The sequence below is a fragment of the Tachyglossus aculeatus genome, chromosome 14 (genome assembly GCF_015852505.1).
Source record: "Tachyglossus aculeatus isolate mTacAcu1 chromosome 14, mTacAcu1.pri, whole genome shotgun sequence".
In the NCBI taxonomy this organism is placed as follows: Eukaryota; Metazoa; Chordata; class Mammalia; order Monotremata; family Tachyglossidae; genus Tachyglossus; species Tachyglossus aculeatus.
Genome location: NC_052079.1, coordinates 48505190 through 48519864, shown reverse-complemented (window position 1 = coordinate 48519864; position 14675 = coordinate 48505190). Strand labels below are relative to the sequence as shown.

General features: G+C 48.6%; 1 protein-coding gene and 1 non-coding gene across 3 annotated transcripts in view; both read left to right on the top strand.

The window, feature by feature from the left end:
- The first annotated feature begins 1496 nt into the window (after positions 1 to 1496).
- LOC119937340 lies at positions 1497 to 1635 on the top strand. The gene has a single exon (XR_005454015.1). It is a non-coding gene; the product is annotated as a small nucleolar RNA SNORA7 (small nucleolar RNA).
- Positions 1636 to 4407: 2772 nt separating this feature from the next.
- Positions 4408 to 14675, top strand: part of CACNG2 (calcium voltage-gated channel auxiliary subunit gamma 2) — a 104823-nt gene continuing 94555 nt past the window's right edge. For both annotated transcript variants that reach the window (XM_038756651.1, XM_038756650.1), the window contains exon 1: positions 4408 to 4862. In XM_038756651.1, coding sequence (XP_038612579.1) covers positions 4652 to 4862 — 211 coding nt within the window. In that variant the 5' untranslated portion in view covers positions 4408 to 4651. The remainder of the gene's footprint in view (positions 4863 to 14675) is intronic.

Sequence of the window (14675 nt, the reverse complement as noted above, 5' to 3'; positions counted from 1 at the left end):
TAAATATGTACAACCATATATACATATATACAGGTGCTGTGGGGAGGGGAAGGCGGTAAGGCGGGGGGATGGAGAGGGGGACGAGGGGGAGAGGAAAGAAGGGGCTCAATCTGGGAAGGCCTCCTGGAGGAGGTGAGCTCTCAGGAGGGCCTTGAAGGGAGGAAGAGAGCTAGCTTGGCGGATGGGCAGAGGGAGGGCATTCCAGGCCCGGGGGATGACGTGGGCCGGGGGTCGATGGCGGGACAGGCGAGAGCGAGGTACAGTGAGGAGATTAGTGGTGGAGGAGCGGAGGGTGCGGGCTGGGCAGTAGAAGGAGAGAAGGGAGGTGAGGTAGGAGGGGGGCGAGGTGATGGAGAGCCTTGAAGCCCAGGGTGAGGAGTTTCTGCCTGATGCGCAGATTGATCGGTAGCCATTGGAGGTTTTTGAGGAGGGGAGTGATATGTCCAGAGCGTTTCTGGACAAAGATAATCCGGGCAGCAGCATGAAGTATGGATTGAAGTGGAGAGAGACACGAGGATGGGAGATCAGAGAGAAGGCTAGTGCAGTAGTCCAGACAGTCCCTGTCCTTCATGGGCTCACAATCTTAATCCCCATTTTCCAGATGAGGTAACCTCTAGACTGTGAGCCCACTGTTGGGTAGGGACCGTCCCTATATGTTGCCAACTTGTACTTCCCAAGCACTTAGTACAGTGCTCTGCACACAGTAAGTGCTCAATAAATACGATTGCTTGATTGATTGATTGATTGAGGCAAAGAGAAGTTAAGTGACTTGCCTAAGGTCACTTGTAGATTTCAAGATCCTGCTTCAGTGGAGAGGGGAGGATTCGCGGGTGGTGGGGGGACCTTCAAGGAGACTCACCTGGCCTGGCCAAGCTGTGATCTTTCTGAATCAGGATTTCAAGTGAGCCTAGAAATTTGAGGAGGGAGAATAAAGTTACCAGATGAAGAGAGGAACGTGGATCGCACAGAGGGTGAAGATAACAGGTAACTTAAGTGAAACACGAATGTGCAGGTGGTTTGGCAATTCCGTGCAAAATCTGGGGGAAAAAAAAGTTTAGTGATACCCAAGGAAGGACTAGTGCACTTCATGAAATCCGTTTTTGATTCATTTGTCATTTATAATCTCTTTTAATGTTGTTCAGGCATCTGAAAGATCGCCTTACGCATGTGATTTTGAGAGCGCGGGGGAAGAAAGGGCAAGAGAGATAAAAAGAACTATGAAATTGTAACTTGTCTTAAACCCTCCAACTGATTCAGCTTCCTTGCAACCCCCTCTGGCATAAAAAAAAATCGCCCCAAATCACTGTGGTTTTTCCACAGTCTTTAGGACTCTGGTTCTCTGAACTCTGAGACTGATAGGAGGGAAATGAAATCAGCCATATCAGAGATTTGATGGAGTCACTTTTTTTTAAACTGTGGTTACATTAATGAAAAGTAGCACTTTTAGAAAGAGGAAGTGAAAAAAAAATGTAATTAACCTATCGTAATGAAGAAGGACCCTCTCAAGGGTCGCACCTGGAGAGTTTCCAGTGTTCTACCGGTCTCGACTGCAGGAGGGAGAGTCAAGCAGAGGCCTTCCCATTTCATTCCTAGCTTGGGCAGTGGCTAGCGAGTGGAAGCCCATCTGCTACAAGTCAAGACTCCTCTGCAGCAGAGGCATGGAAGAGAATCGAGGGCAATGACTCAAATTAACTACGCGGAAGGAGGCAGTGGGAAACCGCTTCTGTATTTTTACCAAATACACTACCAGAACAGATCCACTCTGTGGATCCACTACCAGAACGATTGCAGATGGAGATGGGGCATACTAGGGGAGATGCATCCGTGGTGTCGCCGTGGGTCGGAGACGAATGACAGCATAAGACGAGAGAAGAATAAAGAAGGAGGAAGGGTTAGGGTTTGCTTTGATGTTGAGGTCCTAGAAATTGTACCTACTCAAATCCAGTTTATGAATGACGAGAGAAACTTGGGTCACTGTAGCTCTCCGATAGGATTTTGTCTAGTTTTTGTTTTTTTCCATAAATATGCGGGCGTTTTGGGAGAGATGTGTCCATGATGTCGCTATGGGTCAGGGACAGATCGATGGCATAAGAAAAGAAAATACTTTATTGGGAAAAAAATATGCGTCAAAGCAGCTCCAGCAATTACCTTCCTTCCCCCTTTCTAATAATCTTTCCAGAATGTCTGCTTGTAGGAGCAAGATTTCAGATTTCACAGCAAGCTACCAAAGAGAGTCGCAGACCGAGAGTTGTTCACACCACAGGCCATAGCGAGACAAAGAAAGGAGAAAAGAACAGCCGAAAGAGGATAGACGTGTTCGACTCGCAGGAAATCCGAGGATCCCGAAGATGGATGCCTTGATTCAAAATATTATGATAGTCAACGGCCCTTCCACGTTCTGTTTCCACAGCCTCCCAGGATGAGAAGCGACTGATGGAAGTTTAATGCGGGCCCGTTTGTGATGGAAAGCTGGTCTAACTGGAGTGTTGGGTATGTAGAACTGGGAGGAGGGGGAGGAAGAAGATGAGGAGGAGGAAAAGGAGGAGGAGGAAGAGGGTGACGGGGAAGAGGAAAGGAGGAGGAGGAGGATGAAAGGAGGAGGAAGAGGAAGATGAGGAAAGGAGGAGAAGAAGGAAAGGAGGAGGAGGAAGAGGATGAGGGGGAAGAGGAAAGGAGGAGGAAGATGAAAGGGGGAGGAAGAGGAGGATGAGGAAAAGAGGAGGAGGAGAAGGAAAGGAGAAGGAGGAGGAAGGGAGGAAGAGGAGGAGGATGAGGAGAAGGAAAGGAGGAGGAGGAAAGAAGGAGGAGAGGGAGGAAAGGAGAAAGGATGAGGAGGAAAGGAGGAGGGGGAGGAGGGAGGAGGGAGGGGGAAAGGAGGAGGAGGGTTAGGAGGAGGAAGAGGAGGAGGAGGAGGAGGGTTAGGAAGAGGAAAGGAGGAGGAGAGGGAGGAAAGGAGAAGGGAGGAGGAGGGGAGGAGGAGGAGGAAGAGGAAATTAGAAAGGAGGGGGAGGAGGGGAGGAGGAGGAGAAAAAGAGGGGAAAAGGAGGAGGGGGAGGAAAGGAGGAGGAGGGTTAGGAGGAGGAAAGAAGGAGGGGGAAAAGGAAAAAGGGGGAGGAGGGGAGGAGGAGGAGGGAGAGGAAATGAGAAAGGAGGGGGAGGAGGAGGAGGAAAAAAGGAGGGAGAGGAGGAGGAAATGGGGAAGAGGGGAGGAGGAAAAAAGGAGGAAGAGGAGGAGGAAATGGGGAAGAGGGGAGGAGGAAGGAGGAGGAGGGAGAGGAAATGAGAAAGAAGGGGGAGGAGGAGGAGGAGAGAAGGAAGAGGAGAAAAAAAGGAGGGAGAGGAGGAGGAGGAGGAAATGGGGAAGAGGGGAGGAGGAAAGGAGGAGGAGGGAGACGGGATGAGGGATGGGGTTGGGGGGGGGCCCAGGCGGGGTCGGGAATGGGCGGGGCGGTGGGGGGGCATCCATCCCTCCCTCCCTCCCTCCCTCCCTTCATCCCTCCATCCCCCCGTCCGTCCGTCCCCGGCTCCGCCCTTCTCCAGGCAGTGGTAGTCCGGGGGAGCCATCGTCCGTCTGCCCAGCCGGCCGAGGCGCCAAGCCCGCCCAGGCCCGGCGCCGGGCACCACCGGGCGGCACCACCGGGCAGCAGCACCGGGCAGCACCGGGCAGCACCGGCGGGCACCGAGCAGCGGAGGGCCCTCCTGGACTGGGAGGAGGCTGGCTCCCGCTTGGGGCCGTCCGGAGGGGGCGAGGCGCGGGGGGGCGGCGGGCCGGGGCCAGGGCGGCTGCGGGCGGCGGCGGCGGCGGGTGGTGGGGCCGCGTCAGGCCGCCCATGCGGCAGCCGGCCCCCGCCGGGCCCCGGATCTCCGCCTCCTCGGCCGCCAGGGCCACGCACCGCCCGGACCGACGCCGCCGCTGCCCCGGGGGGGGACACCCAGCGCCGCCCGCCCCATGGGCCCCCAGCCCGCCTCCCACCGACGACGGACGCTCCCCGCCGGGCCCGCCCCGACGACCGCCGACCTGTGAACATCACCACCAACCACCACCACCACCCCCCCCCACCACCACCAGGCCCCGCCGCCCTCCCCACCCGCGTCTTCCCGGGCAAGAAGACGACTTTCATGGCGCAGCCCGCCAGCGGGAAGACCCGAGCCGGCATCTCTTCTCCCCCGGTCTCCCTCCCTCTCCACCCGGATCATGAGAGACTGTGCTGAGCGCCTGCAACTCCCCCCCTACACCGCCGGAGCCGTCTCCCGAGTAGCTCGTGCATATGGAAACCGGAGACCAGAATTTTAGGAAAAGGGATTGAGGCATCTCCTCTTTGGGGGGTGGGGTGGGAGGGGGGTGGGTCTTTTTTTGTGGAGGGGGGGTTGTTTTTTCCTCTCCCTCTTTTTTTGGAAATTGCAACCGGAACAGTTTCTGCTTCGAAAAGGCAAGCCTCATCTTCTCGTGCGGTCTTTCTAATTTACACCGTTTTCCGTGGGCTTTCTTACCTCCCTTTTTCTACCTCCGTATCTACAAATACCCCCCCCCCCCCCCGTTGTATTATTCGCGGCATTCTTATCATCCGATTTACTACCTTCACACGCACGCACGCACAACCAACCCTCCCGAGCCTCAGAAGTCGGTGGGGTGTTTCTAGAATGAAGAATTATGGGGCTCTTTGACAGAGGTGTTCAGATGCTTTTAACCACGGTTGGTGCTTTCGCTGCCTTCAGCCTGATGACCATAGCTGTGGGAACCGACTACTGGCTCTATTCCAGAGGGGTTTGCAAGACTAAAAGTGTCAGTGAAAACGAAACCAGCAAAAAGAACGAGGAAGTCATGACCCATTCTGGATTATGGAGAACCTGCTGCCTGGAAGGTATTTGATTCCGGATCTCCTCCCCTCCCCTCCCTCCCTCCCTCCCCCTCTCCCCCATCCCACCCCACCCCCTCCAAATAAATCCCTCCACATTCCACCATTTTCTGCCTTCATTCCTTCCACCGTGGAGCCAGGTGGGTTAGTTGCACAGGAAAGGAAGCTATAAGAGAAAATCAGACTCTTCTCTCTCTCCTTTCTCTCTCTCTCTGTGTCTCCCTCCTCTCTTTTTTCTCTCCCTTTCTCTTCTGTCTTTTCTCTCCTCTTTTCTCTTCTCTTTTCTCTTCTCTTTTTTCTCTCCCTTTCTCTTCTCTCTCCTCTCTTTTCTCTCTCCTCTCTTCTCTTTTTTTCTCTCCCTTTCTCTTCTCTCTCCTCTCTTTTCTCTCTCCTCTCTTCTCTTTTTTTCTCTCCCTTTCTCTTCTCTCTCTTCTCTTTTCTCTCCCTTTCTCTTCTCTCTCCTCTTTATTTCTCTCACTTTCTCTTCTCTCTCCTCTTTATCTCTCTCCTCTTTATTTCTCTCCCTTTCTCTTCTCTCTCCTCTTTATCTCTCTCCTCTCTTCTTTTCTCTCTCCTCTCTTTTTTCTCTCCCTTTCTCTTCTCTCTCTTCTCTTTTTCTCTCTCCTCTCTTTTTTCCTCTCTTCTCTTTTTCTCTCTCCTCTCTTTTTTCCTCTCCTCTCTTTTCTCTCTCCTCTCTTTTTTCTCTCCCTTTCTCTTCTCTCTTTTTCTCTCCCTTTCTCTCTTCTCTATCTATTCTCTCTTTCTCTCCTCTCTTTTTCCTCTCTTCTCTTTTCTCTCTCTCTTTTTTCTCTCCCTCTCTCTTCTATCTTTTCTCTCTCTTCCCTATCTCCTCTCCCCTACTAAAATCTCCTCAATGAACAAATATTCCCATTAAAAAAAAAAAAACGTCCTGGGAATCGGCCTATGTTCGGATTATGACTGGCTGGCAAGCCAGAAAAAAAAATGTGATTTGATCTGACACTGTTCCCTGTAATAGAGTAGAACTGCCCCGTTGACCGCTGTGCCTGTTTTCCCCAAACTAGGTTGGAAAGCCCTCTCCCCGCCCCCCTCCCTCCTCCCTCCCCTTCTCCCCTCTTCCCCTCCTCCACATTGTCCCAAGCCCATCCTCACCCGCAAGCCCCTCTTCTCCTTTAAGAAGCGTATTATTTCCAAGCCTAATTATTCCAGTAATGTCTCCAAACGGCCACGTCTCGTTTGAGGTGGCTCAGAACGTGGTGGGTGGTTGAGCGTTTACCGAGTCCGCGAACGAGTATGCCTTTCTCAGATAACAGGTCCAAGTTATAACGTGGTTAAACCAAACAGCAAACTCACTTCCCACAAAGAGAGACACGTCTGCTCTCAAGAGACCAGGACAGATTCAGCACTGCGGCCAGCTACAGGGATCAGACGAAGGGAAAGAGGGAGGAGGGGATGGGGAGAACTGGGGAAGCCAGGCTTTCGGCAGTTGGCTTCTAAATGGGTTCCTTTTCCAGGGCTTTTTGTTGTCCCTGTGGATGTCGCCCAATCTGTGCAATGTAGGGGCTCTAACGGACATAGAAATCCATCCGTTTGGGGGTGGGGATTGAAAAAGACCCGGACTATTTTGGGAAGGGTGAGGGTGACACTCTTGGGCAGGAACTGGGAAGTGGGCACTGCAGAAGTGGTTTGTTTTTTTTCTTGTAAGATCAACATGGAATGGAAATGCAGGAAGTGGAGGGTTGGGGTCAAGAGAGAGGGAGAGAGAGAGAAGGAAAAAAACCAGGTCCTATCCTAACCTTTCACCAAACGAAGCAAAAAGCCTGCTGTTTGCAAATGGTTGCATCTGGGAAGAAGCGCGAATTCCATTTCCCTCGCCACCCCCACTCCCCTGTTCTTGGTGCAAACGATTGAGTGATGGCTGAACATGTTTTGAATAGCTAAGTGACTTCATTGAGCGATGGTCTATTTGACGCATACTGCATTTGGTGCCCTTTCTCAATCCAAGCCGCTGCCTTTTAACATATTCTGCAGAGGAGCTCTCTGCAGAATACTATATGCTATCCCCCAGCCAGAAAATCAATATCGGTAAATTAATCGCTAATGTTTAAACGCACCCGCACATACACCCCTCCTTAAAAAAAAAAATGAAAAGCCTTTCTTGCAGCTATTCATTAACAGTGGAAAGACATCTAGTTAATTAAACATTTATACCACCTTCTCTTCTACCAAAAAGGGGAGGGAGGGGAGATGAATTAGTGTTGCTTGGGGGAAAGCATTATCTTAGAGATCTGGGTCCCGGGCATTTTTGTTAGAAAGGACGGAGACGTTCAGAGTAAGAGTTCGGGAGAAGGAGAGGATATTATTTGGGAAAAGGGGAGAAATGTGCTCTGGAATTGGTAGATTTATGTCATTAACGTATCTGATTGCAAAGATTGCACTTGTGAGCGTCTAACGCTGGGTTCTTTTAAACGCTGGCCAATCCTCCAAACCTCTAAGGACGTGGAAATGCTCGACTCACTCCCACATTAAAAATACTAGGCCATTTTCATTAAGGTTCCCCCTCATAATCGTCCCCATCCCAAGCTATTCAAGCCGCCTGCTTTCACCCTCTCACAAAACCACACACTCTCTGAATCATCTGCAAGAGGTTTGGGTTGCAGCACCGCAAAAAGGGAGTGGGGTTTGCTCCTGCCATTCCCAGCCCCGGGGCGGGGAGGGCGGGTGAGAAGTGGGTGGGTGGGGGGAGTTTGTTCCACTGCCTGGAAAACCAAGGGCTCCATTCTGCATCTTCCCCTTCCCACCTGTGGTTAAAGTCAGGGCGGATGAGGTGTAAGGCTACAGCAGGCGAGTGTTTAATGGGCTAAATTTAAGTAGCCCCCCCCCCACACCCCATTAAGACAGGGCTTTCCAGACAAGAGCTCTAACTACAGAATGTGAGAGAATCGTGTTTATGTGTCTGTGTATTTTGGGGGGTGGGCTTGGAGGTCGGAGGAGAGAGGGAGGGAGACAGTTGGGGGCTGGGGAGAGATTGCAAAGTGAGATGAGCGCTGGGGAATTAGCTCGATGACCAAAACTGACGCGCTGGATTCCTCTCAGACAACTTAAAAAATTTTTAAAGAGAAATCGGCCTTTGCTGGGGATCAGTTCCGCCTGGCTTTAAGCTTTCCCCCTGAATCTGGCTTTCCAGCAGGGAATTGTGCTTTTTAAAATTTCCCCGTTTTGTTGTCTGCCCACTCACTAGAAGATGGAAATATATTTCAAATACCCTTGTCACAAGCCTTTCAGTGGTGCTAAATGAAAGGCAACTTTGTGTTTCTCCTTTCTGATCTTTCTTTCTGGTTTTGTCAGTACATTTGGCCTCCTGAGATTTTTTTTTTTTTGGTTCATCTCGGAAGAGAAAGAGCTCCAGAAATATTTTCTTGCCTCAGTTACTCTCCGTTTGGATTTAATTAGTCCCGCTGAAGATTTGGATCTTCAGCGATGAGCTGTTCAGAGATGACATTTAATAAAGAAGAGAGATGAGGGAGACAAGGGCTAGAGGTTTTACATATGTGGGCAAACAGCGTTAATCAATCAACCAATCATATTTTTATGGTATTTGTTAAGTGATGCTTAACTCTGTTCCAGACACTGTGCTAAGCTCAGGGATCGATATAAGCTAATTAGACTGGACACGGTCCGTGTCCTACGTGTGGCTCACACTCTTAATTCCCATTTTACAGGTGAGGGAACTGAGACCCAGAGGAGTTAAATGCCTCGCCCAAGGTCACACAGCAGACAAGTGAAGGAGCCGGGATTAGAACCCGGGTCCTTCTGACTCTCAGTCCTTACTGTGTGCGGAGCAATGTACTAAGCCTTGAGAGAATACACTACAGCAGAGTTGGTAGACAGGTTCCTTGGTCGTTTATGAGCAAAGCGTAGAGTTGAAATCCACAGGTCTCTTCTGGGATACGAGTACTAAATGTAATAGAGCCATCATAAGGCTGGGTTTGGGGCCACTGGCAGTAGCCTACGTAAATGCAACTCAAAGGAGGGTGTCAGGGTAAACCATTGCTCTGCTTGAACTTCTCTGAAAACCCACGTTAAGGGCCGAGGCATAGGAACCCAGAGTTGGTCCTTTTATGACAGAATACAGTGAATTCTGCGACAGAAGTAGAAAACAGTGTGTTCTAGCTTTACCTGTTATGTGCTAGCTAGTTGTCCCTTGGTAGCAGACTGAACAGAACTTTGCACACAGTAAGCACTTAATAAATGCTATTTCTACTATCAGGATGGATTCTCAACCCTGGAACCTCCTTTCTGTTCTCTTGAGGGAATCAGATGCCTCGAGATGCAGAGAAAGAACAGGGGCCTGGGAGTCGTTCATTCATTCATTCAATCGTATTTATTGAGCACTTTATGAGTGCAGAGCACTGTACTAAGCGCTTGGGAAAGGACAATGCAACAATGAACAAAGACATTCCCTGCCCTCAGTGAGCCTAGAGTTTTAGCAGGGGAAGATAGACATCAACACAACTAAATAAAACTACAGATATGTACCTAAGTTTGGACCTGGGTTCTAATTCCTGCTCCTCGACTTGCCTGTTGCGTGACCTCGGGCAAGTCACTTCACTTCTCTGGGCCCCAGTTTCCTTGTCTGTAAAACTGGGATTAAGACTGTGAGCCCTCCCGTGGGACAGGGACTGTTCCAAACTGATTTTCCTCTATCTCTCCCTCGCACTTAGCACACTGCCTGGCAAATGTTATGCACTTAACAAATGCCATTAAGGAAAAAAAAAAGATGAAAGAAGAAGATTTGTTTGTGACTGTAGTTTCTCTTTTTTCCCCTTCCTCAGTCCCCACTGAGGGGCCCCCTCCTCTCCACGCTCCAGGGGAAACAAAGACGTTTTCTCTCGATCAGTTCTGGGCCATTCCACTCTAAGTGAAGCCTTTGAGCATCCACTCAAACAGCTGTTTCTCCTTCCCCCAACCTCGCCGCTTTGTCACGGCAGGCCCACCAACCCCCTCTCGAAATCTTTGCCCTTTTAGAAAAGGCCAAGTGACTGGTTTTTCCGCTTCAAGATCGTTTTCGGTGTGCCTGCTTGTGAGCCAGCTGAGATTTGCAAACTCACTTCACCCGTGAGTCTGTCGCTCCGGAGAAGGAACTCTTTCCATTTTGGTCTGTGAAAGCTAACAGCCTTTCCCAACCATTCTTTTCTTGAGCAGATGGACCAGCCACATTCTATAGTGAGATTATTAATAGACTTTCATGTTATATTTTATGTTATTTACCATAATTATGGGATAATTTGACTCTCCTTCCTAGAGTAACGCAAAAATGGAATAGCGGTTGACTCAAACATTCCATTACGACACATGGAAATGAACTGTGGGAGTTTTAATGTTGTTAAACCGCTGTTTGTTCTGCCCGGAGCCCTTTTTATTAGAAAAGCGATCGGTATAGCAGAACAGTTCAATGAGAAGTGATGCAGAGCTATCTCAGAATGACAGGAAGCACAGATGACAGCGGAGAATGAAGGGGAGACCAACCCGGGCAGACTCTTGGAAAAATTAACAGAGTGGTTTGCTTCCCATTTCAGCGTGTTTGTCATCCGCAGGGCATAATGTACGTCAGGGTCCGGTGTGATCATCGTGAAAGTGCGGGGTGTGTGATTATTGGGAGGGAGAGACTTGGGGTGAGTGAACCCTAAAGGCACTTTTCCTAATCTTCCTCTGCCTGCCAACCTTCGTTCTACCCCACATCATCCACCCATGTTTTAATCCTGAATAAGAAGAAGAAGAAGGATGAGAGCTATTGTGTTTGTTGAGGGCTTTCTATGTGGCAAACAATGTACTAAATGCTGGGATAGATACTAGCTAGCCGAGTCGGACACAGTCTCTGTCCTACTTGGGGCTGATGGTCTAAGTAGGAGGGAAAGGGGATGTTTCATCCCCATTTTACAATTGAGGAAACTGAGGCCCAGAGAAGTGACTTGCCCTGAGTCACAGAGCAGGCAGATGGTGGAGCTGGGATTAGAACCTGGGTCCTCCGACTCCCTGGCCTGGGAGCAGTGTGGCTCAGTGGAAAGAGCACGGGCTTGGGAGTCAGAGGTCATGGGTTCAAATCCCAGCTCCACCACTTGTCAGCTGTGTGACTTTGGGCAAGTCACTTAACTTCTCTGGGCCTCAGTTAACTCATCTGTAAAATGGAGATTAAGATTGTGGGCCCCACATGGGACAACCTGATCACCTTGTTTCCTCCCCAGCGCTTAGAACAGTGCTTTGCACATAGTAAGCGCTTAACAAATGCCATCATTATTATTATTATCAACCCTCTAGCTTAGAGCTCCTGTGTTAGTTCATTGCTTACCCAGTTTCTCCCCCAATTTTAGTAGTAAACCTGGGTGCTGACTGAATGACACTCCTTGCCGTTTTAGTAGAGACCCCTTCAGAGATCTCTCATATCATGAATAAATCTTGGCCCCCGAAAACAGCACGCAAACAGCACACCAGCTCTATCCACTACACCATGGGAAGTAGCATGGCATAGTGGACAGAGCACAGGCCTGGGAATTAGAGGGTTATGGGCTCTAGTCGTGGCTCCTCCATTTGTCTGCTGTGTGACCTTGGGCAAGTCACTTCCCTTCTCTGTGCCTCAGTTATCTCATCTGCAAAATGGGGATTGAGATTGCGAGCCTCATGTGGGACAGGGACCACGTCCAACCCAATTTACTTGTAACCACCCCAGCATTTAGTACGGTGCACGGCACATAGTAAGGGCTTAACAGATAGCATCATTATTAAAAACCCTTTATGTATTTGAACCTATGCTCAGCCTGCAACTCTACTACTTTATCTTCATCTTTTTTTTTAATAGAATTTTTCTTAAGCTCTGACTATAGGCCTGGCACTGTATGACGTGTTGTTTTGTTGTCTGTCTCCTCCTTCTAGACTGTGAGCCCGTTGTTGGGTAGGGACCATCTCTATATGTTGCCGACTTGTACTTCCCAAATGCTTAGTACAGTGCTCTGCACATAGTAAGCACTCAATAAATATGATTGAATGAATAGATACAAGATAATCGGGTTGGAACTCTGCTGTATTGTACTCTCCCCAGCGCTTAGCACAGTTTTCTGCACACAATAAACACTCAAAAATTCCACTGATTGATCCACTGATTGATTGACCCAGTCCCTGTCAAGCGCTTAGTAGAGTGCTCTGCACATAGTAAGTGCTCAATAAATACGATTGAATGAATGAATGAATGAATAGTCTTAATCCCCACATTACAGATCAATCAATCAATTGTATTTATTGAGCGCTTACTGTGTGCAGAGCACTGTACTAAGTGCTTGGGAATTACAAGCTGGCAACATATAGAGACAGTCCCTACCCAACAGTGGGCTCACAGTCTAAAAGGGGGAGACAGAGAACTAAAACCAAACATACTAACAAAATAAAATAAATAGAATAGATATGTACAAGTAAAATAAATAAATAAATAGAGTAATAAATATGTACAAACATATATACATATATACAGGTGCTGTGGGGAAGGGAAGGAGGTAAGATGAGGGGGATGGAGAGGGTGATGAAGGGGAGAGTAGAGAAGTGAAGTGACTTGCCCGCAGTCACACAGCAGGTAAGTGGTGGAGCCAGGATTAGAACCCAAGTCCTCTGGCTCTCAGGCCCTCACTTTTTCCACTTCTCTTTTTCTTAGATTTTAGAAGGGCCGGCCCAGCTAAGTTTCCCTCAGTCTTTCCCCGCTGCATACATCACGTAGTTCTGGCACATAGTTCTCTGTGATGCACCTCGATTCCATCCAACAAAATCTCCCGAAACTCCAGCCTTAGACCCCTAGTCAGAGCTCTGCCAACGCACCACTGTGCACTGCATCTCGAAAGCAGCATTTTTTTTATTGCCGTCTCTCTCTCCAGCTCAAAACCGAGCCGCGATCCCTCAAAATCCTCCAAGTCTAGGGAAGGGGCCTAGTGGAAAGAGCACGGGCTGTGAGCCTGTTGTTGGGTGGGGACTGTCTCTGTATGTTGCCAACTTGTACTTTCCAAGCGCTTAGTACAGTGCTCTGCACACAGTAAGCGCTCAATAAATACGACTGACTGAATGAATGAATGGAAGTAAGGGGACCTATTTTCTAATCCGGGTTCCGCCACTTGTCTGCTGTGTGACCTTGAAAAAGTCACTTCACTTCTCTGGGTCTCAGTTCCCTCAGGTGTAAAACAGGGATTAAGACTGTGAGCCCCGTGGGGACAGGGTCTGTGACCAACTTGATTATCTTGTATCTACTGCAGGGCTTAAAAAGCATTTAACAAATAGCATGTAAAAAAAAAAAAGATTCTGGTCACCCAGAGAGCTCAGTTGCCCAGTTCCCCAGCTATATCCCAATCTGAAAATTCCCTCAGTTGAAAATGTAATTTGGTATGCCTCGTCAAACTGAAAAGCATTTTTTTGAAAAAAATGTCAGATCCGGGATAGCAAATTTATATTGTTTAAGGCCTAGGCGAGGTTTATGTTCCTGCCTCCAGAAAATCATCCTGTAAACCGAACAAAGTGAACTCTTGTGCCTTAAAACAACATCCCTTTGACGTTCCATTTGGCTAATGAAATCAATATTTGAGAAAGAGGAGAGAGAAAAAGAGGAAGAGACAGGCGACCTTAAACAGGCAAACATACCAGGAATTGCAGAGGATAGAAGAGAAATGGAATGGGATGGGTAGGAGGGTGCGATGTTAGAAAAATAACACTCAAGAGAAGTGAAGAGAGGGGGAATAAAATGTTCATTGAGAAAACACGGAGAATTGTCTGTTAATCATTCTCATCCAAGCTCTCCTCCGTCCTTTAATTTGATGGTGTTCGGCTAAGGGATCTTGGTACATAGAGAAATAGCATGGCTTAGTGGCAAGAGCCCGGGCTTGGGAATCAGAGGTCATGGGTTCTAATCCTCGCTGCACACTTGTCGGCTGTGTGATCTTAGGCAAGTCACTTAACTTCTCTGTGCCTCAGTTACCTCACCTGTAAAATGGGGCTTAAGAATGTGAGCCCTACGTGGGACAACCTGATTACTTTGTATCTAACCCAGCGCTTAGAACATTGCTTGGCATATAGTAAGCACTTAACAAATACTATTATTATTATTATTATTGTTGTTGTTATTATATGATAACCAACAGCAAAGAACATCGAAAAACTGTAAGCTTGAAGCAATGTGGTGGAAGGAGATGGGCCTGGGAGTCGAAGACCTGGGTTCTAATCCCGCACCTCCACTTACCTGCTGTATGATCTTGGGCAAGTCACTTTACTTCTCTGTACCTCGATTCCCTCACCTACAAAATGGGGATTCAATACCTGTTCTCCCTCCTCCTTAGACTGTGAGCCCTCTGTGGGACCTGATGATCTGGTATCAACCCCAGAGCTTAGCACAGTGCTCGACATGCAGTAAGTGCTTAACAAATACCACAATTATCGTTAAGTTCTTTGTGGGCAGGGAATGTGTCTACCAACTCTGTTCTATTGCACTCTCCCAAGTGCCTAATTCAGAGTGTTGCACACAGGAAGTGCTCAATATTAATTGATTGATTGAGAAAAGTAAGATCAAGGTTTAATGGAGAGGTGAGGGTTTCCTGACTGCTTCAATCCATTATTAATCTCCTCCAAAACGCCTTCCCCAACTAAGTGCTCCTTTCCTCTTCTCCCACTCCCTTTTGCATCACCCAATAATAATAATAATATTCATCCCCCCTCCCAGCCCCACAGCATTTATGTACATATCTGTAATTTATTGATTTATTGATTTATATTGATGTCTGTCTCCCCGTCTAGACTGTAAGCTCGTTGTGGGTAGGG